Raw genomic sequence first — 22,200 nt, 5'->3', positions numbered from 1 at the left:
TAGCCATCCCAACAGTGTAGGAGAAGCATTTGACTATTAAACTTAACATCCATCTGTGATTGAAAACAAACAACTCCCTGTTAACAAGAAATAGGAAAACTCTTCCTCAATGTGATAACCAAAATCATAATTTTTAGTGACAATAATATGCTCTTAGTTACTTTTAAATTTAAAGAATTTAGGAATAGAGGGATATTCAAACCATTTCTGTTAAACATTGCACTGGAGCTCCTGACCAGTGAAATAAGTTAAATAAATAGGTGATTACAAGTTAGATAGAAGTACTGAAAGGTTTTTTTATTTTTTCATTTATAGACAACATAATTGCACAGAAATTTGAAGGAATCTACGTTAGAGCCAAGAAGCAACTTGTCACAAGGGTGGGATGCAAAGTGAAAATCAATTATTCCTATATGCAGAAGTAAATAATTAGACAAATAGTATTCTAAGTTGTGACTACAGTAGTATCTACAGACACTAAATACTTGGAAGTAAACAGAACTTAGCTTATGCTTAATTCTAACTACTTAGAAGGTAGAGATGAGGAAGACTGAGATTCACAGACAAATGGTGGAAAATGTCCTCAGGACTACATCTTAACCATGAAAGCTGTATAGAATCATGGTTCAGATCAGCCTGAGCATAAATGGAAGACTTTATTCAAAAGAATAACCCTAATAAATAGGACGAGGAGTTATAGTTCATGTAGTAGAGTGCCTGCCTAGCAAGCACAAAGCCCTGAGTCCAAACCCCTAGTACTACCAAAACAAATTATGCAAGATATAAAAACCACAAAATATTGCTGAGAAATTGAAAATAGAATATAAATAACTGGGGAAAATATGATATTTGTTAATTAAATAGTATCTTTTCTGTCCAGACTATTCTATAGAACCACTGCAATTATAATCAGAACCCCAATGGATTCTACATGTAATAGCTGATGATTCTAAAATTTATGTGGAAAAATAAATGATCTAGCTTTTTAAAAGAACAAACTGGATGACTTCCCCCACAACTCCCAGGGTCTCTTGTATGCGAGGCAAACTTTCAACCACTTGAACCATGCCCAACTTGGAATTGTTATATTTTATTTTGTAGATAGAGTCATTCTACCTTGTACCCAGATTGGCTTGAAACTCAGGATCATTCTTTCTCAGTCCTAGGGTACCTGAGATTACAGACACATGTTGCCATGTCTGGCCATCAGCTCAAGGACTATACTACCAAATGTCAAGTTACTCACTCAAAAGCTGCAGTACTCAATGTAGTGTTAATTGGTCTAAGTTAAGTAGATCAATTGGACAAAATAAAGCATCTAGAAATAGATCCGTACATAGAAAATCAATTGACTTTTATTTAAGAAAAGGTTTTCTTAAATGAAATCAACAGAGAAAGGACAATCCTTTTAAATAAAATGAATAAGTGTGTGGAAGGGAATAATCCCTCTGAATTAGTTGTGTACTTCTTTAAGCAGATGACACACAAATCACTGATCAGAAAACGTAAAGCCGGTGACTTGATATTCGTGGAAAGTAAAGACTTCTGCTCATCAGAAGACCTATTCAGGAAGCCCTTAATGCAGAGGAGTGAAAGTGGCCAGGTGTACTGGGAGAGTCCTGTATGCTCAGGCCTTCCCTTCCCTTGTGATTTGTGTTTCCACAGCATGGATAAATAGGAAAAGAGTCACAATAACACAAAAGCAATGACTTAGACTTTCTAAAGTGTTATACTGTTTGACCTCTCCATAGAGAGGTAATCATTTGCATACCATCCAGTATGTTTACTATAGATTTATAGGTACATTCTAGCTACCACAAATGAGGGAAATCATACAACCTAGATTTCTCTGGGTCTGGTACATAAAGCTGCTACATAAGAAAGGCCAAGGAAAATTGGAAAAACAGTATGAAACTACTTTGTGTTTTTACTGGTTGTTGGAGATGAGCAGGGGAAGCAGGAAAACAAAGTCTTTTACAGGGCAGATCTAGGAAACATGTTATGTGATAGCATCCTCTAAAAAAATGTCTAATCCCATCCTATAAGACCCAGGGCCAGTGTGCTTTGCCTCTTCTGCCCTTCTCTGTGTAGGATATGGAGGGAGAGACAGGACAGTTGGCGGTAACAAGAGATCTTTGTACACATTCTTCCTTCTTTATCCTCCTGAGTTAGAAATGTTACTGAGAAATAAAACATGAAAAGAAGTGTTGGAAAATTCTCAAGGGCATTCCTATGTGGGAAAATTGCAATGCAATGTGAAGCACAATGATTTTACTCACAAATCATCCGAGAAAAGAAATTGGATGCTGTCTTAAAAGTGTTCTGTAAATTTGATTGCTTCAAAATATAAATAGACCAAAAATTTTTGAAAAAGAGGTAGGAAATAATCTGGTAAGCCATTGGTAAGAGATGTCTAGAAGGAATGGATATTCAATAGCAAATTGATCAGGACAGGAGGAAAGATACTAAATTGTATTAATTTTTAGCTGGTGTTGGGAAGCTAAATATGTAAGTAAAAGTGCCAACTAGGAGAGTTTAAATATTTTTTCTCTCAGACAAGCCCTGCCAGAAAAAGGATGACAAATTGTATGGGTGGGTCAGATGCAGTTGATAGATCGAAATTATTTACCTGAGGAAAATGCAGAAATGCTGGTGAAGTATAGACCAGGGGATCAAGCTGAGGGGAAAAGGAAATAAACCTAAGAGAAGATTTAGTTAGCACGAAAGAGGAAGAGATCAGTAAGAGAACCAAAGATCTTGCTTAGATTAAATACTAGGCAATTGAAATAAAGGCATAAGAAGACTTGAAAAGAAAGGTTTAGATAACAGAACTCTTGCAGGTAATCGCAAGATCAAGTCATAGCCAGTCTGCACATCACTAGAGGAGATGAGAGGGGAAAGACGGTGGAGGAGAGGCAGCAGAGGAGCTATGGGGTTCAAGTGCATTGGAGAATGGCAGCAGAGGTCGAAGGTAGAAGATGCTGTCCATTCCTGGAGGCAGGGGTGTGCAGGGGGTGGGCAGAGTGTGTTCCTTGAATCTCAAAAGGGAGAGAGAGAGAGACTGCCTACATGTAGAACAATATCTCGTTATCTAAATTATTCTGATTTTTGGAATCCTCAGGTTGTGGCTCTATTACTAACTTGCAAATATGGAAGTGCAACTTTTAGTGACCAAATGATTTTCGTTACATATGTCTATGTAAAATATGAAAATATTGGCAATTCAGGGTAATTTCACCTTTGAAAGGGCAAAGGTAACATCGTCAGCAAGTCACTTACCCTCCTAAGTATTACAAGTTAGGGAAAGAGAAAAATCAAATATGTTATACATAGTAGAAACTCTGAGTGCATGCTGGTTTTTTATTCTTAGCAATGGTTATGTGTTAAATAGAACTCTTCTTTAGAAGACAAGTGGAAAGAAGGCAAAATAAAAATAGATCGACAAAACTCATTTGTTATTCCTTACGGAGAAATTCTGAAGAGCTTTTAGAGCAACTGAATGTTCCACTTAGGTATTTATGTTTAGCCCTTTTATTTGCTGCTGAGTGATAAGGATGAGTCCTCTCAGAAGGGACACAGCAATGAGTCAGACTAAAGAGGCTGGCAAAGAAACTCCATCATCACAGGAGTCTGATGTTGCTTATGTTAATTTGCCATTGAGGGAAAATTTATACAGATATGGCAAAATTACCTAATGTTCTCTTTAAACAGGAATAAAGGGGGATTTGCATCAATCCTTAGGGGATAAATGTAAAAGAAATAATTATGCTCCTTTCGTTAACATAGTGCTTCTACATACCTAATTCTTATCTTGTGAGAGGTGAGGAGGATTATTCCAATGTCCAAATGATGGAGGAGATGGACAGAATGAATGGTTCAAGGTCATACAGTTAGTAAGTGGCAGAACAGGCCCTTGTGTCTCCAAATCCTATATTTGCACTATTCAACTTTGCTTTCTAGGAGCAACTAATTGTCCCTCATTATTTGCTGGGAATCAGCTCATCACCCCTACACACACACACACACACACACACACACACACACACACACACACACACTCACACATTCAAATCTACTGCAGATCCTCAAAATTGTTGAGGTAAAAATGATGTAGTAAATGATGTAGTAATTGCAAATAATCTATGCACATCCTCTTGGCATACTTTAAATCTCCTCTGTATTACTAGAAAATCTAACACAACTTGAACACTTACAACACTGTATTGTTTAGAAGTAAAGGTGAGAACAAAATCTATACATGTTCAGAACAGACTTTACCTATGTAGCAAAACTGGGAAAGAAAGCCAAGGTTTCATGCAAATGCTATGCTACTGAGCTCTACGGCCAGCACTTAACATGGTTTTCCTTTTAATATTTTAACCAGCAGCTGGTTGGGCATGAAATGTGGCACCCTTGTATGGGTATGGTCGACTATGTTTGTTTGTTTTGTTGTTGTTGTTTCTGCCCAGAGCACTGAGAGTTGACAGGCATTGATCTCTCCATAGCTGGAGGCATGTAATTAACAGGCCAATTCCAAGCCAGATTGTGACTATAGCTTACATTAGTACTGTTTTCAACTTCAGTTTAAATTGTGGCTCATGAAAAGTGGTGTTTATTTTATGCTTGGATCATTTTTTCAGCCGAGTTGGGGAGGAGGACCATGATGGGAGTTATTGGACTTGAATCTTTTTTAAATAGTATTTTTTTTCCCTTCTAAAGCATGGTCTATGTGTGACTATGGGTGAAAGAACGAACCACAACTCTGAGCAGATGAGTCACTGTCAGGGAAAGGGCCTCTTGGGCACCAGGAAGGGTGAGGGGCATCGTGAACATGATTTCCTGTGTACTCTGTGCTGGACTTTAAAGCAGCTTTGCCTCTAGTCGTTTTATTAGATATCATGTCTGCTAATCATTTTTCTCCCTTTTCAAAATGAGGAATTCACCGAGGAAAGTGAATTCTGTTGCTTTCTGTTTAGTGAAGTCTGGAGTCTGAAGGTTCCCTAAATTCTCTTAGGACACTTTCTGTATCTTGCCCAAGCACATAATGACATTCCCTGGTTATCACAGGAGATGGTTTCTGTCTTTGCTCTGTAATCCCCAGTTCTTAGCAAAATACCCTGCACAGGCATTAGACTGTAATCCTGGCTACTTAGGAGGCTGAGTATCAGGGTTCAAAGCCCATATGGGCAGGAAAGTCAGTAGGACTCTTGTCTCCAAAAGTTGGAGGTAGAAGTGTGGCTCAGGTGTTAGACCGCTAGCCTTGAGCAAAACAGTTCAGGGACAATGCCTGGGTCCTGAGTTCAAGCCCCAGCCCTTCCCTGCCTCATAATAAACCTCTAATTATCCACTTCTCATTTTAGTTGACAGACATTTACAGTGATCATGATGACCAATAGAATGAAGTAGCCGCATACAATTTTAATATTACTTATTATAAGTATTTTCACACACAAAAAAAGTATTTTCACTGTGAAAAAGTTAGTACCACAGCCTGTGAGTTAAATAGGAGGAGGAATAAAGGGATAAAAAAGGAAAGGGACAGGGAGGGGAAGGGCCAAGGGAGACAGAGACAGGGAAAGGGAGGAGGAAAAAGGAAGAAAGGGAGAGAAGGAAAGGAGGAACAGAAAGGTAAGGACAGAGAGAGGGAGAGGAAAAGGGAGAGAGACAAAAGTGGCGCTGTGGCTCAACGTGGTAGAGTGCTAGCCTTGAGCTGAAGAGCTCAGGGACAGTGCTCAGGCCCAGAGTTCAAGCCCCAAGACTGACAAAAAAAAAAAAATATCAGTCCTCAATTCGGAAAAGGGAGAGAGAAAGGGAGAAACAGAGACAGAGACAGAAAGACAACGGGAGAAATTTTGGTTATTCAAGCTATTGCCTGGGCCTACTGATTCTGAAGTTCCTCTGAGGGAATCCTGTACTTCCCTGTATTGTAAATTACCATAAGAGAGTCTCTCTCTCCCTGCCTCCTCAGTCCCAATCCACTTACCCACAGTTAGACTTAAGTCTCTTGACTGCAGCAGACATTTCTTTTGATATAATATAAGCACCTAGGTTTTAATACTGTGCATCGACTTGCTTATCCTTCAACAATCTCTCCTAAAGATACTTGCCAAGGAACATAATCAGATCTACTTAAGTATTTTAAGTTTCATGTGTTTTCTACTTTGTGGAAATAACGAATTACAGTATTTAACCTGCATCCACTGAAGAGAATAATTCCACTGCTTTTGCTCTTGCATATAATGTTTCAGAGACTACTCTTGGATGTACATCTTTGCATAGTTTATATGACTGTATATGTAGGACAGTTTCCTAGAAATGGCATTCTGGCTACATTTTTTAACTTCTCATTTTCCTCACTTGTCCTTAAGCTTGATTGAGTGATTTTTGAACATTCAGGTTTTTCTTTGGTTCTGCCAACTCCAAAGTTCCTTTGAGGAAAACCTGGACTCGCATGCATTTTAAAACCACCGTAGGTGGTTCTGATGTTCCCTAAGGTTTGAAGCCCACTACGATGGTTCCTGGCTTCTACGGTTCCTCATGCTCATGGCTACATCTCTGTGACTTCACGGTTCAGTCTCTAAGATATCCCTTGTTTTAACAATTTCTTTTTCATTAATTATTCCAGGTTTTTAGCACTTGTTTACCTATTTGCCAACTGCATTCTTTTAGTTCTGATTTTTCTTTTATTCACTGAAAAAAGTTCCATATGAAGAATGTTATTCAGCTCCATCCCTCTGCTTACTACATTGAACAACTTGCCCATTGCTCTAGGACATCAGACATTCTGTAAAACCCAGCCTCCGATGAAGACCACCACGTTTCCTTTGTTCATTCTCTCCTTCCTGTGTAATGGTGGCAGGAAAGCGTAGTGTTAAGGAGCTGAGCCTGCACGTGCCAGCTGGGTTTAAATCCTAGCTATGCCACTTACCAGCTGTGTAACCTGCTATCGATGTGCCTCAACTTCCCCATAAGTAAAGTGGGTATGATAATAATTAAGTTAATCAGCTTTCTATTACTGTAACAAAATACCTGAGGCACAATCAGCTTCTGAAAAGAAAAAGGGTAATTTGGAGTTTTCATTGTAGAGGTTTCAGTCCATGGTCAGTTGACCTTGTTGATTTGGGGCCTGTGCTTTTGGACCGTACATCATAGTAAGAAGTGTGTGGCAAGGCAAAGACACACCTAAGCAGCTGGATTTGAAAGAAAAAGAAAGAAAGGAAGGAAGGAAGGAAGGAAGGAAGGAAGGAAGGAAGGAAGGAAGGAAGGCAGGCCCTGGACCCACCATCCTCTTCAAAGGCATGCCCCAATAACTGAAAAACCTCCCACTACGGCCACCTCCTTTACTCCCTCCCCAAACACCAAGCTGTGGATTAAACATCTGATACGTGGGCTGTAGAAGGCCATTGCAGCTCACCTATATCTGTTCCTACCCTCCCAAAGACTCATGTCCATCTCACCATGCAAAATGAATATAATCCCTCTCCAAGAGTGTTCAAAAATCTTTATTCTTTTTAATTTTTTCTTTAAAAAAGTTTTATTGTTATTGTAAAGTAGATATACAGAGGGGTTACAGTTGCATGAATCAGGTAATGAGTACAATTCTTTCTGAACATGTCTCCCCTTCCCTGGGTGTCTCCCAGTTTTCCCTCCCATCTCCAGCCTGAGATGCACATTAGCTCCAGAAATTGCTCCAAAGTCCAAGTCCAAGGTGGCCTCCAACAGTCTAGAAACACTCATCTCCGATTCCCTGTAAAAATAAAGAAGCCGTTAGCAGTGGTGCATGTCTATAAGCACAGCACTTGGGAGGTAGAAGCAGGAGGACTGTGAGTTTGAGGCCATTCAGAGTTAGGAAGTGAGTCCCTGTCTGTCTGTCTGTCTCTCTTTCTATATATATACATATATAATATATATACTATCATATAATATATAGAGAGAAAGATAAAAAAAGAAAAAGTTACCTACATACTACATACATTGTCTCAGAACAAACATTTCTTTGCCAAAAGAAATGAATGAATTGGGTCTGGGGGTCTTCAAGGGAAAAGCCAGAAGAAAGCAGTGGGGTTTCAAACAGCAGCACGACCAGGTCCTTGACAGCCTTGTTGTTTTTGTCGGCCTCGGCCTTCTGCCGCAGTGTTTCCACGATGGGGTGGTCAGGGTTGATCTCCAGACGCTCTTTGGCCATCATGTAGCCCATGGTGGAGTTGTCTCGAAGTGCCTGGGCCTTCATGATCCTTTCCATGCTGGCGGTCCAGCCGTATGTGCTGGTCACAATGCAGCAGGGGGAAGACACAAGCCTATTGGAGATTGTCACCTTCCACCGCATCGGCCGGGTGATCAAGCTAGGCCCGGGCATTGATGAGGATGAAGTGGCAGCAGAGGAGCCCAGCGCCGCTGTTCCCGATGAGATCCCCCACTTGAGGGTGACGAGATCCCCACCGGGAAGGAAGCCAGCATCCTCCTGTATAGTGTCCCCAAGCAGCCTAGACTGGCCCCGTCCCACCTCGCCCCCTCTGCTGTCACCTCCTCCTGTCCCCTGTCCACGGCAGGAAGCAAGGGATTCAAGCCCTGACCCCCGCCCCCCCTCCACCATCAGGGTTGGGTGTTGTGCATTGTGGTTTTTTGTGTTATGAAATTAAAAGTATGCAAAATAAAAGATGGAATCTTATTTTTTTTTAAAAAGAAAAGAAATTAATGGAGAAACAATAAGGAGAAATGGAACCAAGTAGAGTAAACAGTAAATTCCATCACTTCATGGCTGGCGTCCAGAACACACCTGTTTCTAATCAGTGAATGCACTGACATTGAGACATTTTCACAATAAAACTACAAAAGAATATCCCTCTATCTTATTAGTAGACGATTGGTGGTTTTGATAAAGCAGTTTTCCATGTGGAGATGTCCCATGAACCCCAACAACCAACACATGAGACTGGAAACATATCCTTTGCTAGCAGAGCCTTCAGCCCTGCCTAAGCCTCCAGTGCAGACCAGTGAGAGAGTTTAAGGCTGGCAGCTCCTGGACTGCTGACCCTTTGCAGCTTCGAGCTTAGAAACAAGGGTTGACTAAGCTGATCCCTTTGTGATAATGTATATTATATAAACAATGACACCTTGGCTTTGCTGCTTTTACCCACCATGTTAATAACTCTGCTTCTGTGCTCTAAACTCAGTCTGCCTTGTCTTTTCCTTTATGCTCCTCAGATCTCTCCATTATAAACTCTCAGTGTTCAGAATCTTCTTTCCTCTAGGCATTTGAAGCTACACGTAAAGAAGACCAACTAGATGGTTAATTCAAATGTTGGTCTTCCATGTAAGCAATGAAACTGGATCCAGTCTTGTATGTTTTAGTGAGTGCTTCCACAAACACTGTGTTTTCATTAAGTTGTTGAGGAAACTGAAGCGCACAGAACTTAAAGCATTTGTCTCAGGTCGTGGCTCATTAGTCATAGAGCCTGCGCTAGCATGTAGGGCAACTAACCCCAAATCCCTTGTTTTATCTATTGCATTAGGCTATAGAATCCCTCCTCCTGACAAGTACGTAACTCATATATTCACATTATCTTACAAATGAACTTTTTTTTCATTGTAAAGTACTTTCATTTTTTCAGATCTCTTCTACCTCCTTATACAAAAAATAAAATCATTCTGCGCATTTTTGTTTAGTTCTAAACCAGGTCTATCATTCTGCCAACAACCAACTCAAATCTTTCATGGATGTGTTGTCAATATTTTCTATTCTGAAGAATGTAGTATTAACTCTTTTAGTTTATAATGGCTTTTCTTTTTTTTTTTTTTTGCCAGTCTTGGGGCTTGGACTCAGGGCCTGAGCACTGTCCCTGGCTTCTTTTTGCTCAAGGCTAGCACTCTGCCATTTGAGCCACAGCGCCACTTCTGGCTTTTTCTATATATGTAGTGCTGGGGAATCGAACCCTTCATGTATACCAGGCAAGCACTCTTGCCACTAGGCCATATTCCCAGCCCTCTAATGGCTTTTCATCACTACTCTGTTTATCAACTCTTACTCTGGAGAATTTTTGTACATTACAAAAAGAGAGAAAAATCTAAGGCAATAAATCACAGACCATATTCATATCACATTTGTTTTTTTAATTTGTCCATTTCCCAATACAGTTAATTTTCACTTCTCTGCCAACTATTTAATTCACCAATAGTCAGATTTTAGGAGATGACCCAGAAGATGTAACTTTATGTTTCCATTTTCTGCATAGATCAAGATCATAGTTATCCTATGCCGTTGGGCATAGGATAACTCTGAGTTTTGCTCAACTCAATCAGCCTGGTCTATTCAGACTATGGTCTGATGACCTGCAGATCATCATCCTGTGGGAGTTTGTCAGAACTGCAGACTCTTCAGCTTCCTCACAAATCTAATCAAGCTCAATTTGTGTTTTAACAAAATCACCAGGTGATTGGTTGGCACAGGAACTTTTGAGGAGTACTATTTTCAGCCCCGTTAACTCTGGGGACTCTGCCCACACGGGGGCATTACTTCTGTGCCAAATTGTTCCCTTGCCTCAGTCACTCTGTCCGCCTGCCACAAAATGGCTGTCATAAATCTAAAGTAGACAGTATCAGGTACTTCAATCATCCTTGCTGGTTGTACAATGTATAAACTGTGCAAATTACGTACAGAGGCCCTGCCTGTTTCTTCAAAGCAAAACAAAGCGATTCCCAGCAGTCACTCTATTGCATTAGCTATATATTTCTAAGGCTTCTAAATTTGTTTATCTATTTAGCTGACTTTTTATACCATTCCTAAAAAATAATATTATTCCTAAATATTAAATCTTATATTAGTTCAATAACATCCTAACTAAAATTTTATTTACTATTCATTGAATACTTTCAATAGAGTAGTAATTTTAAACTAACTTTTTTCTGATTATATTAAATGCATAAAATACTGAGATATGAGTGCTTGTCTAACACTATAACCAAAGAATCACTATCAACACTATAAGCAATGTATAACATATATACACACATTTAAATTGGTGTGTGTACATATAGTGTATAAGTATATATTTAAATTTTAATTTTAAATATATACCCAGGCTTCCTTTCTCTTTCCTTTGTTTTCCTTTCCTTTTCTTTTCTTCATTTTGTGTGTATGTGTGTGCCACTACTAGAGCTTGAACTTAGGGCTCAGAGCTCTGAGATCTCACATGGCTTATTCTCTCTCGGCTAGCACTCTGCCTCTTCAGCAACTTCCAGTGTTTTGGCAGTTAACTGGAGATTAAAAGTCTCAAGGACTTTTCTGTCTGGGTTGTAATAAGTTGTAAAAGTTGAAGATAAAAATAACCATATGGGGGCTGGGGATATAGCCTAGTGGCAAGAGTGCCTGCCTCAGATACACGAGGCCCTAGGTTCGATTCCCCAGCACCACATATACAGAAAACGGCCAGAAGTGGCGCTGTGGCTCAAGTGGCAGAGTGCTAGCCTTGAGCGGGGAGAAGCCAGGGACAGTGCTCAGGCCCTGAGTCCAAGGCCCAGGACTGGCCAAAAAAATAAAATAAATAAAATAACCATATGGGGCTGGGATTTGGCCTAGTGGTAGAGTGCTTGCCTCATATACATGAAACCTTGGGTTCAATTCCTCAGCACCACAGACATAGAAAAAGCTAGAAGTGGCATTGTGGCTCAAGTAGCAGTAGTACTAGCCTTGAGCAAAAAGAAGCTAGGGACAGTGCTCAGGCCCTGAGTTCAAACCCCAGGACGGGCAAAAACAAAATAATAATAACCATATGTTTCTTTGTTTGTTTTGTTTTTCTAGAATAGGTTATTAACATGAAGTGTATATTTTGTTTTGTGTTTTTTAAGACAAGAGGGGAAACAGCCCAGAGAGGCCCAGAACATGGCTTCTCTCCACTGTGCTCAGCTGCTCCTTAGGCAGCCTGGATCATGTCTATCCTGCCTCCTGGTCCTCCATTCACTGAATGGGTTGCCTAGGTAACAGGATTGAGGAGGGAGGGGCAGTCATGGACCGGAGGACTCCCGCACTGGCTAATGTAGAAATGATTTCTGCATGGTTCACAAGATCTAACTGTGGATTTTTAAATTTGCTGATCTTGTTTAGTAAAAATGAATAGGTCTCAGAGACTCTATTAAGTATCTAATGGAATTATTAAAAGTAATTATTTAAAGATCTATCTAATCTATCTACGGGCCTGAAGTTTGAACTCAGGGCTAGGCAGGCATTTTATGATTGGGTCATAACTCCATTTCCTTTTGCTTTGGTTAGTTTTGAGATAGGAGCTCTAATTTTTTTGCCTCAACTGCTCTAGAACTATGATTCTTCCAATCTCAGGTTCCTAGGTGTCTGAAATGACAGGTGTATACCACCAGCTACTGTGTGAGGTAGGGGGGTCTCCAGAACATTTTACCAGGGCTAACCTCAAACTACAATCCTCCTGTTTTCCACCTCCCAAATAACTAGGATTATATATGTGAGCTACCTCACTCTTTGTCTTTGTCTGTCTGTCTCTGCCTCTTTGTCTCTCTGTCTCTGCTTCTCTTTGTCTCTCTGTCTCTCTTTGTCTGTCCCCCTCTGTTTCTGTCTGTCTCTCTGCCTGTCTGTCTGTCTGTCTCTCTCTCTCTCTCTTTCTCTCTCTGTGCATGCATTGGTCTGGGATTGAACTCAGGGCCTGGGCACTGTCCCTGAGCTTCGTTTTGCTCAAGGCTAGCTCTCTACCACTTGAGCCACAATTCCTCTTCTGGCTTTTTATCAGAGATAAGAGTCTCATAGACTTTCCTGCCACAGCTGGCCTCAATCACTGGTCCTCATATCTCAGCCTCCTAAGTACCTAGGGTTACAGGCATGAGCCACTATAGCCTGGCTTAAAATGTACTTTTTAATGTGATGCTACCTATCAAGAAGCAAGCAAGTAGAATCATCACTAAGATACTGAGATCTTGTGTTTGTCTTTCGATTTTGATTGTTTAGATATTCATGGCTATCAACATTGGGAACTTTGGAAAGCATTTATCACACATATCATACCTGCTCTCACAACAACTCCAAAATAACATCAATAATTTATGATTTTTTTAAATTATAAAACCAAGGAGTTCTAGACTATGGTTATATGAAGACACCGCCACAATAATGGCCCTTGTCATAGGATGACACTCACATAAAGGCTAGCCCACATTGCATGCATTTTACTCTTTAAAGTTTAAATTCAAGTTAAATTCAAGTTAAACTTTTACAAGACATGCACTTTCCCTAAGTATTTCCTGTGCAAAGAATAACATAGCTTGCTAAATATAGACAAAATAATTTTGAACACATAAAAGTGCACTGAGTAAAAGCCATTTAAATACAAGCTGTACAGAAAAGCCTTAATGTACAGGCTCTACAACAAGACTCATTTTCACACTGCAACCTCAAAAGAAGGTCTAACTGGGTAGATTAAGCACAGGGTTTAATATTATAGGTTTTCATGGGTTACCTTTGTGAGTCATTCTCCATTAAGACTCAATGTCAGTTTAATTCTTCTCTGGTTTAGTGAGGATTATTGGCAGCTTAGCAAACTTGAGGGGAGGAACAGCCCCGGGAAATATTTGACTGGCAGGCATGTTCCTTGGAGAAAGCAGACATAGTTGTTCTCAAAGGCCAAGAAGTCCTTCAAATGTTTATCAAAAGACAATTCCATCAGCAGAAGTCTGGTCACCTGCATGCATTTGCGTGCCTCCTATTCCATAATGTTCTCACAAATAAGGCTGTGCTCATCGCCTCCACTGACAGAAACCCCAAAGCATGTTAACACCTCATTCACCCATAAAAGTGATTTAATTTGCAACCAGTTTCACTGAACTGAAGCAAGTAACACCTGACGAGCCAATTAGGAAAGTAGAACTGCTGAGTTCAACACTATTACTTAGACTGCTGATGTATGAAGGCTAAATACATGCTTTACACTTTTTACTCTCAGAGCGATGGAAATGCTGTTGGACTTTGCTGACTTCTCACCATTGAACGTCCCTCTTTGAAAAGCATCAGGCATTTATATCTACTGAGTAGATGGTAGATTTCCAATTCTGATGCTGTGTCTATACCTGTAAAACAGTTACTCCATTTTAAAACATCCTTCTATTTCTGTGTATATATATGGAAGGTATAATTAGAAGTCTTTCTCTTTGTGGTTAATTTTCCCTGCTACTAGCTGTGTCCAAGGAATATAGACAATCAACTAGACTTTAAGAAATACTTTAAAATCCTAATTAAGTGCATGCCCATAATCCCAGTAATGTGGAGACAGAAGAGGGAGGATTAAGGCTAGTCTGGAGTGAAACCATATCTCAATAAAATAAAGGCTGAGGCCAGTGTTCAGCCATAGAATGCTTGCCCAGCATGTACTAGGCCCTGGATTCCAGCCTCATTACCACAGACACATAGAAATCACAATTGATGTGTGATTTGCTGGTATGTGAGGGCAAGCCTTCCAAGGCTGCCTCTACTATAACACTTTAAAAATGTATAACCCCAATTTTTTTCTAGCCTAAGGTCAACTGGTTGAAAAAAATAATTCCCCATAGTTAAGAACTAATTGTTTAAAATGCACGTAGAAATAAGTTAGGCCTTCACGCAGATTTCATTCCTTGAGTAGAGGGAGGAAACCTCAGGCAAATTATGATCTCCCCAAGTAGCAATATGAAAGACTGAAGGGCTTGGTGTGACCCTGTCCATTGCTCACCCTGACCATGCCTCTTTCTTTCTCGCCCCACACTCTTAACCTAGGATATTTTATTTTGTAACACGCATAATTTATTCTCTGAGTTCATGTATCTATAAATTATGAATGCTCTTCGGTCCTTAGCTTACTCAGTAGAGTGGTACTCGTATATCTCCACCCGTTTGATGAAATATCTTTATATCTGTCCATAGCTGCTAATGTTAGGAAGAGATAAAGATACTTTCCCCACGAGACTTGTATTTGGGAATTCTGCTTTCAGCAGTTCTTCCAATAAAGGAAGCTTCCATGTGTGGTGGCTTAAAAACTGTTTTGTAACCAGGAGCAGATTACTTAACCCTATAAAAATGTAAGGTTTCTTTTCTTTACAATAAAGATAATAAAGTATACTTAAACACTAACCATAAGGAACCTGTCTGACATAATGATCCGTGCACACGTAACAATGGGTACCTTCTGTAGTGCATGTCAACTGAACATGGGTAATTTATAAACATTAGAACTTTATTTAGCTCGTTGTTTCAAATGCTGACAAGTGCAAAGCTCTTGAATCTGGTAGGGACTTTCCTGTTGTACCTTAACAGGGCAAAAGGTAAATAAGCATTTGCAAGACAGAAGGTTAAATCATCGTTTGATCATCCGTTTTTCCTCGGCAGTCCCCTAGCAAACCTGACCAAAAAATGAAGGCAGCACACTCAAATAAACAAGATCAGAGATGAAACAGGTAACATCACCACAGAAACAACCAAAATTCAGAACACAATAAGGGACTATTTTGCAAACCTTTATGCCAACAAATACAAGAACTTGGAAGAAATAGATGATTTCCTAGAAAAAAATTCATATCCCCAAACTCAACCATGAAGATTTAAACCTAAACAGACCCATATCCAGTATTGAAATAGAAACGGCAATAAATGATCTCCCATCCAAGAAAAGCCCAGGTCCAGACGGATTCACAGCAGAATTCTACAAGGCCTTCAAAACAGAACTCACACCAATATTTCTCAAACTCTTCAAAGAAACAGAAAGAGAACGTTCACTACCAGACTCATTCTATGAAGCCAGTATAACCCTCATCCCAAAACCAGGCAGGGACTCATTACAGAAAGAGAACTATAGACCGATTTCCCTGATGAACATAGACGCAAAAATTCTCAACAAAATTCTGGCCAATCGACTTCAACAGGTCATCAAAAAAAATCATATGTCACCATTAAAATTATCTTTAAGTAGTTGTACAAAGCAGGTGCCATTTAGCAAGGCAGTATGTGAGGATAATGCATCTCGATCAGTGTCACCCCTCCAGCCTTCTCACCCCCCTTCAACTCACCCCTTCCCTTACTTTTCTTAATTTTGTGGTATATACAATAAAATCTTGACTGCATTTCCCCCCTTCCCCACTTCATTCGTCTGCTCCTCCCCTGCTCGCCCCACTCCCCTTTGGCAGAAACCCAGCCCATTTCCCGGGGCTTCTTTTATTGGGCTTTGACCTAGTCTTTCTAAAAAATTGTATTTGAGCTTTCCATAGAGTCTGTTACACTTCAGTTAATTCACTTTTAACCACTGTATACCACCCATCGTGTTTCCTTATGCATTTATAGGTACATTCTTTCTACTGCAAGTGAGGGAAAACATGAAACTTTTTTCCTCCGGGTATAGATTGCTTCACTTAATATATTTTTCCAAGTGTTTTTATTCCTTATGAATGGTACAATATCAATGGTACAATATCATTCTTTCTAATGAATGAGTAAAATTCCATTGTGTATGTACACCACATTTTCTTGATCTCTTCATCCATTGAGGGGTATCTGGACTGATTCCATATCTTGCCTATAGTATGTCGTTGTTCAGTGAACATGGTTGTGCTTCTTAGGCATTGGTTTCCCTTCTTCGATTGCCTTGATAACTGATCTATTCCTGCCATATTGGCCTTAATGCATTGATGAAAGCAAGTGCTTCATAACTCCATAATCTCTTGATTACTCTGCCTCTCAGTACTATTACAATGACAATTCAATCTGGGTTTTGGAGAGGGTATTGAAATGATAGCCATAATTATGATTATTAGTAGTATATAAAAATGACAGCTGGGGGCTGGTAATATGACCTCATGGTAGAATGCTTGCGTCACATACATGAAGCCCTGGGTTCAATTCCTGAGCACCACATATACAGAAAAAGCCAGAAGTGGCACTGTGGCCCAAGTGGTGGAGTGCTAGCCTTGAGCAAAAAGAAGCCAGGGACAGTGCTCAGGACCTGAGTCCAAGCCCCAGGACTGGCAAAAAAAATGACTGTTGTTAGGATGATGTCGGAAGAAATATCATCAATTCTTCTGCATATTAGCTATCTGATTTCCTCCATTTCTTCTGTTACAAAAGTCTATTATGAAATGTTATTGACTAAGATTTGGGGTATGTTTTATAATTATTTTGCTAAACTATTTAAATGTTTTAAAAATAAAAGTTAAAAATAGGAAGCTTCATAATCTCATTTGAGTTTTTTAAATTTTTTTTCTCATCCTAGTGTAGTACCTTAACCACCACAAAGCTAGATTTGGACATCTGAATTGGATGTCTTATGGGGCAATTCACACTCACTATATCTAAAAAGGAAATTAACTTTTCATATCTCCTCACTACTTCCCTTCTTACTTTTTTCTCCCAGATTTGAAAAATCCCTTCTAAAGGCATGTCTTGGTCATCTGTTAGTGCCACATGATGCCTAGGGCATGCCTGTGCAATTATGAACACAAAAATTGTTAAAATCCCCACTCTTGTATATCGGATAATCTAGCTAGGAAAACATATTAAATAAATGTATTACAGAATTAACTTTGTCAAAATAGAGTTGGAGAGCTCAATGAAGGAAGAGTAAATGCTATGCAAATGAGATGGAAACACAGCTCAATCCGGGCAGAGGCAGAAAAGCCATGGATGCCAGACTTGAGTGACAGAAGGGTGTGGCAGAGACGTCACTAGACAGAAGTAACGTGATTTCTCATGGAGTTATGCACACTCGCATTTTCCTGTTTCACTGTAAACAGAACCATCTTCTCAATCACCTAAGCTTAAACTCTTACGGATCTTTGACATTTTATTCTCTTTTTCCTGAAGAAATCAGTTTCCCAGTGTTTTCTTGATTCTCTATCTCCTTTCCGCTCTTCCCATGAATAATTATATTCCTGTTCTTAAAACATTAGTTGTGTCCATTTATGCGCTATTTATTTTAAATATGTTTATTATCCTGAAATAGTTGTACAAAGGACTTGACATTTAACAAATCAGTTTATGAAAACGATATCTTACTTGCCTTTCATTCAAAACTATTTATGAAGCCTCTCCATGTGTGTGGACTCTGTGCTCTTCTGTAATGGAAATAGAATAAGCATGGCCCCCACAGAGCCTGTGAGCTTCTAAAAAGAAGGGGTGACTATCAACTTGCAAGTGTGTGCTAAACCAGGGAAAGCCACTTCATCCTAAAGGAAGGAATATTTGTGTTTGGACCTGATGGTTAGCAGAAGTAAGCCAGGTGACTATCAGTGAGACAGTGTGGTTGATAGACGGCATCCAGTTTAAAAAAGAAAAAGTACACCACTCTCAAGGATTGGCGGACTTTGGAGAGTGGAAGGTAATAAGTCAGTAGGTATGAGCTGGCTCAATTGTGAAGGGCCTTGGCAACTATCTTAGGGAATTTTGATTCTTTCCTGAGAGTGCTGAGAGCCATCGAAGGGCTCTAAGGAGGTTAATAAGGTGATCAGAAACATCCCAATGGTTGATGTTTGAGGATGGAGATAAAGGGGGCCTGGAATAAAACAGAGGGAGAGGGAAGTTTTGTAGGTAAGATGACACTTTGGGGCCTCTTTATTCCTTCAGAAGTTCTCATCTCTGTCTTTTCTTCTTCCACAGCCCAGTCAGCCCTCTTACATGCTGCTCCTAGATAAGTTCTATGGTATATACACTTCTGACCTACACTGAAGGGATTTTAATGGCATCTGTAGTAGCCATAGTGTGAATTCCTCTCTCTGTTGTTCAAAGCTTACACTGATCAACTTTATCACACAGCTTTATTTCCACAACTCTGCTGTTTGTCTTCCTAGATGTAACCCTATGTTCCACGCTCCAGAACTTGCCCACAACATGCTTTTGTCTTGGGCTCCCTCCCCATTTTCCTCCATGTCTGCATCCATGTCTTCCTCCTCAGGTTCATGCAGAGATGTTGGCCCTCACAGCTAAACTGAACTTCTATTCCACAGAAAGCAATGTCCCCTTCCTCCAAAGCCTATACATACTGCACTTCACAGGGTAAAGGCATTCATCTCCTCCTCGCTAATAGAATCAGCCGTTTGGAGCAGCAGAGTTCTGAGCATGAGCATGAACTCTGGAACCCAATGTGTGTATTCAGACCCTGTCTTAGACACCTCCTGCCTGTGAGACACTGAGTACATCATTCACTTCTCTCCAAATGGCCCAGCTCTCTTCCAGAAACCAAGTCCCTACTCAGGATACTGTGAGGATTAAATGAGTCCAAGTATGCAAACATGCTCACTCTGTTGAATAGCAGATACTGAGTACTGCAGAAATATTTAATATCATCATAACATTATTTTACCATTTGCAGCTTCTTTAAAGATTTAACAAACCTATGATTTTATTTTGTGACTTCCAAATCCCTTACAGTGTCAATAAAATTGAGTATGTACATCAGAAGCACAATGATTAATTAGTATACTCAGAGTTTTCAAATGGACTATCCTGAAAATAACATTTTCTTTTAAAAGTAGTTAAATAAGTTATTAACTGAATATTACATATATATTTCATTTCTATGAAATACATGACATGCAGAGAAGCATGCCAATTTTGTATTTTATTCAGAAAGGCTCAACAGATAGCTAAAATATAAGATCAGTAGAAAGAGTATAGTCAAGAAGTAATGATAGGAATTCAGCAAAAGGAAAGAAAACATGATTGGATTTGCAGAGGAAAAATGATTGGATTTGTAGAGGGCAATTCATTAGCATACTGGGACGTAATTGTACTGCAACAAAAATTAAATTTCTGACGAATTCAACAATCTCTTACTAGTTCTCAAGTTTCTCATCTGTTAAATAAAAGTTTGAAAATAAATCAATAGTATACCAGCAATCTATGAGGAATTCTTTATTTTCAAATAAAAATTGTACATGTCTACATTATAATTAGTTATCTTTGCTCATTTATTGCCCAGAAAGAATGTACTACATAGAAATGGGAAGGTTTACAATAACTCACAGGATTTAGGGGCCTGTAGGAATCCAGTGTTCTAGGATAATTTCTGAAGTCACTGCGGTGGAAGTATTTGCGATCCATCTTACGTGTTTTTTATTGAATAATGTTGCCCCTCTAGTCTGTAATCTGACACTTCTTTCTGCCATAATAAGGAACACAAATACTTTAATTCATTTGTTTTCTTCCACTGTCTTTTCTCATCTTAAATTCCATCAGAAAGCCTGATTGTAGAACTCATAATTATGATGGGACTCTCATACAAAGGAATTATGTCTAAAATCCGTGCCCCTACATAGAAGTTAATTTATGGAATTTTAATCTGATTTGAAAAATCAGTAAATAAAGAATATTATCCCCTCTCTCTTTTTTCTCTCTCTTCTTTGCTGAACCCACACTTTTTTCTGACAAACCCAAAGGCAAATCTTTATCTTTACTCTATGTAGTAAATAGGAAATTTAAGGGCAAATACTGTGTGTTATTGGAAGAATAAAGTAGAAATATTTTCCTCATCTTCAAGAGCACTCAAAGTAACGTTATCTCCTGTTCCTGCCTATTTAAACATTTCTCCATGACACTTTTTTTCCAGTGCTTTTTCTTGAGAATTTAATAGCATTATGTAGTAGAAATACTTGAGAAATACCAAGAGAGAGTTGTAAATGATGCCATTCTTGCCTTTGCAGGAGAGAGGGACTCCACGTGTATAATATTAACAGAAAAATGTTAGCTCCCAATAACACACACAACTCTGGATTAAGAAAAAAGTAAGAGAGTTAGGGCTGTTGCTGTATTTTTAATTATGATGCTGTTGATTTCAGCAGAATGAGCTCACACAATGTATACCTATGTGTTTGAACAGCATTAATCCTTTTGCACTCACAATACTAACATCTATAGTCAGGATCAAACCAATTTTTCTACAGTGGCTTGCTGAAAATCAAGCAGGAACAAAATAATGGGGTGCCTGACAAGTATCCCCCCTGAGGCCCCACTGAAGCTCTACAGAAGTTTATCATAGCACTAGTCTTTTGGCTCTCATGCATTGTATCATCAATATGCAGTATTTGGAATATTACTGTTGGAGCAGAAATGGAGAAGCAAGGCGTTGGTGAGATGGTTGGCCCACGTACTAGGTAGTAAAAGCAGAGTTGTCCGTGGCTTGTTTGGGGGTGCATTGTGGAGCACTCTCACCAGGACAGCTCCAGACAAGATAGTTGGAAGAGGACAACGGAGCTAAGCTGCCTTGCCTTTGTTGGAAGATAAAGACAGGAATGCTTCTCTATATAAGAGACCTGGAAACAGTTGATAGAAACTCCTCAGAGTTAGATTCCAAGAATTTACTTTTGTTTTTGAACTTGTTCAAGGGAGTTACAGTTTAATATGTTTATCCAAGTGTTCAGTGCTTGTCAAATAGTCACTTTTTCCATTGTTCTTTCCATCCTCGGTTCCCCTTTGACTCATTTCACATTGCCTCCTTCCTTTGTCACTTATGTACATTGAATATTCTTGCTTTATCTGCACCATTTGTTCCATTTTACATTCATCTACCTCCTCCCACTCTTCCCCCAATCTCATTTTAGCTTCCTTATATTTATTTCTTGTTATTTGTTAACAACCATAAATTTATTGTTAATTATTTCAAAGTTTTATTTGAAAAGCAGTAGAGAGACTGTAGTTCTTCAATAATGCAGTGATCAAAGTAGCCTTTTCAAGAATTATTTGAATGACTGTGCTCATATCAAAATTCACATGCATTAAACATCAGATTATGAAATAATGGACTAGTTTTGGGGTGATCCATTGAGCTTGAAGGTCTTTTCCTTTTTGTTCTCCTCCCACAGGTTGTTATTTTGTACTTTGAGCCAAGCACATTTCGCTGTATTCTCCTGAGATGGGTTCGTCTGCTCGGTTTTGCTACTGTTTATGGAACTGTGACTCTCAAGCTTCACAGGTACCTTATATTTTATTAGTCTTCATTCCTATGAAAGAAACAAATTGTTTGGCTTAGCATGTGGTAAGTTGGACTGGCTACTTAACTGGTTTAATTTTAAGAATTTAGATAGCAAGATCATATGTATATGTATATACGTGTATTTCACGCATATATGATATATATGTATATATATGAGATACATGATACATATATATGTGATATCTTTTGCATTCTCTGGAGAAATCATTAATACAACTGAATGCTTCATTTTAATAAAAAC

General features: G+C 39.2%; 1 protein-coding gene across 1 annotated transcript in view; it reads left to right on the top strand.

Annotated features, from left to right (window-relative positions):
• Gpr158 (G protein-coupled receptor 158) overlaps window positions 1-22,200 on the top strand; it is a 296,234-nt gene that overhangs the window by 227,790 nt on the left and 46,244 nt on the right. The window contains exon 6 of the mRNA XM_048367807.1: window positions 21,829-21,938. Within this exon, the coding sequence (XP_048223764.1) occupies window positions 21,829-21,938 (110 nt within the window). The remainder of the gene's footprint in view (window positions 1-21,828; window positions 21,939-22,200) is intronic.

This window comes from Perognathus longimembris, chromosome 18 (assembly GCF_023159225.1).
Source record: "Perognathus longimembris pacificus isolate PPM17 chromosome 18, ASM2315922v1, whole genome shotgun sequence".
Classification (NCBI taxonomy): domain Eukaryota; kingdom Metazoa; phylum Chordata; class Mammalia; order Rodentia; family Heteromyidae; genus Perognathus; species Perognathus longimembris.
Note: the sequence above shows the minus strand (reverse complement) of the source record. Positions and strands in the feature narration are given on the sequence as shown.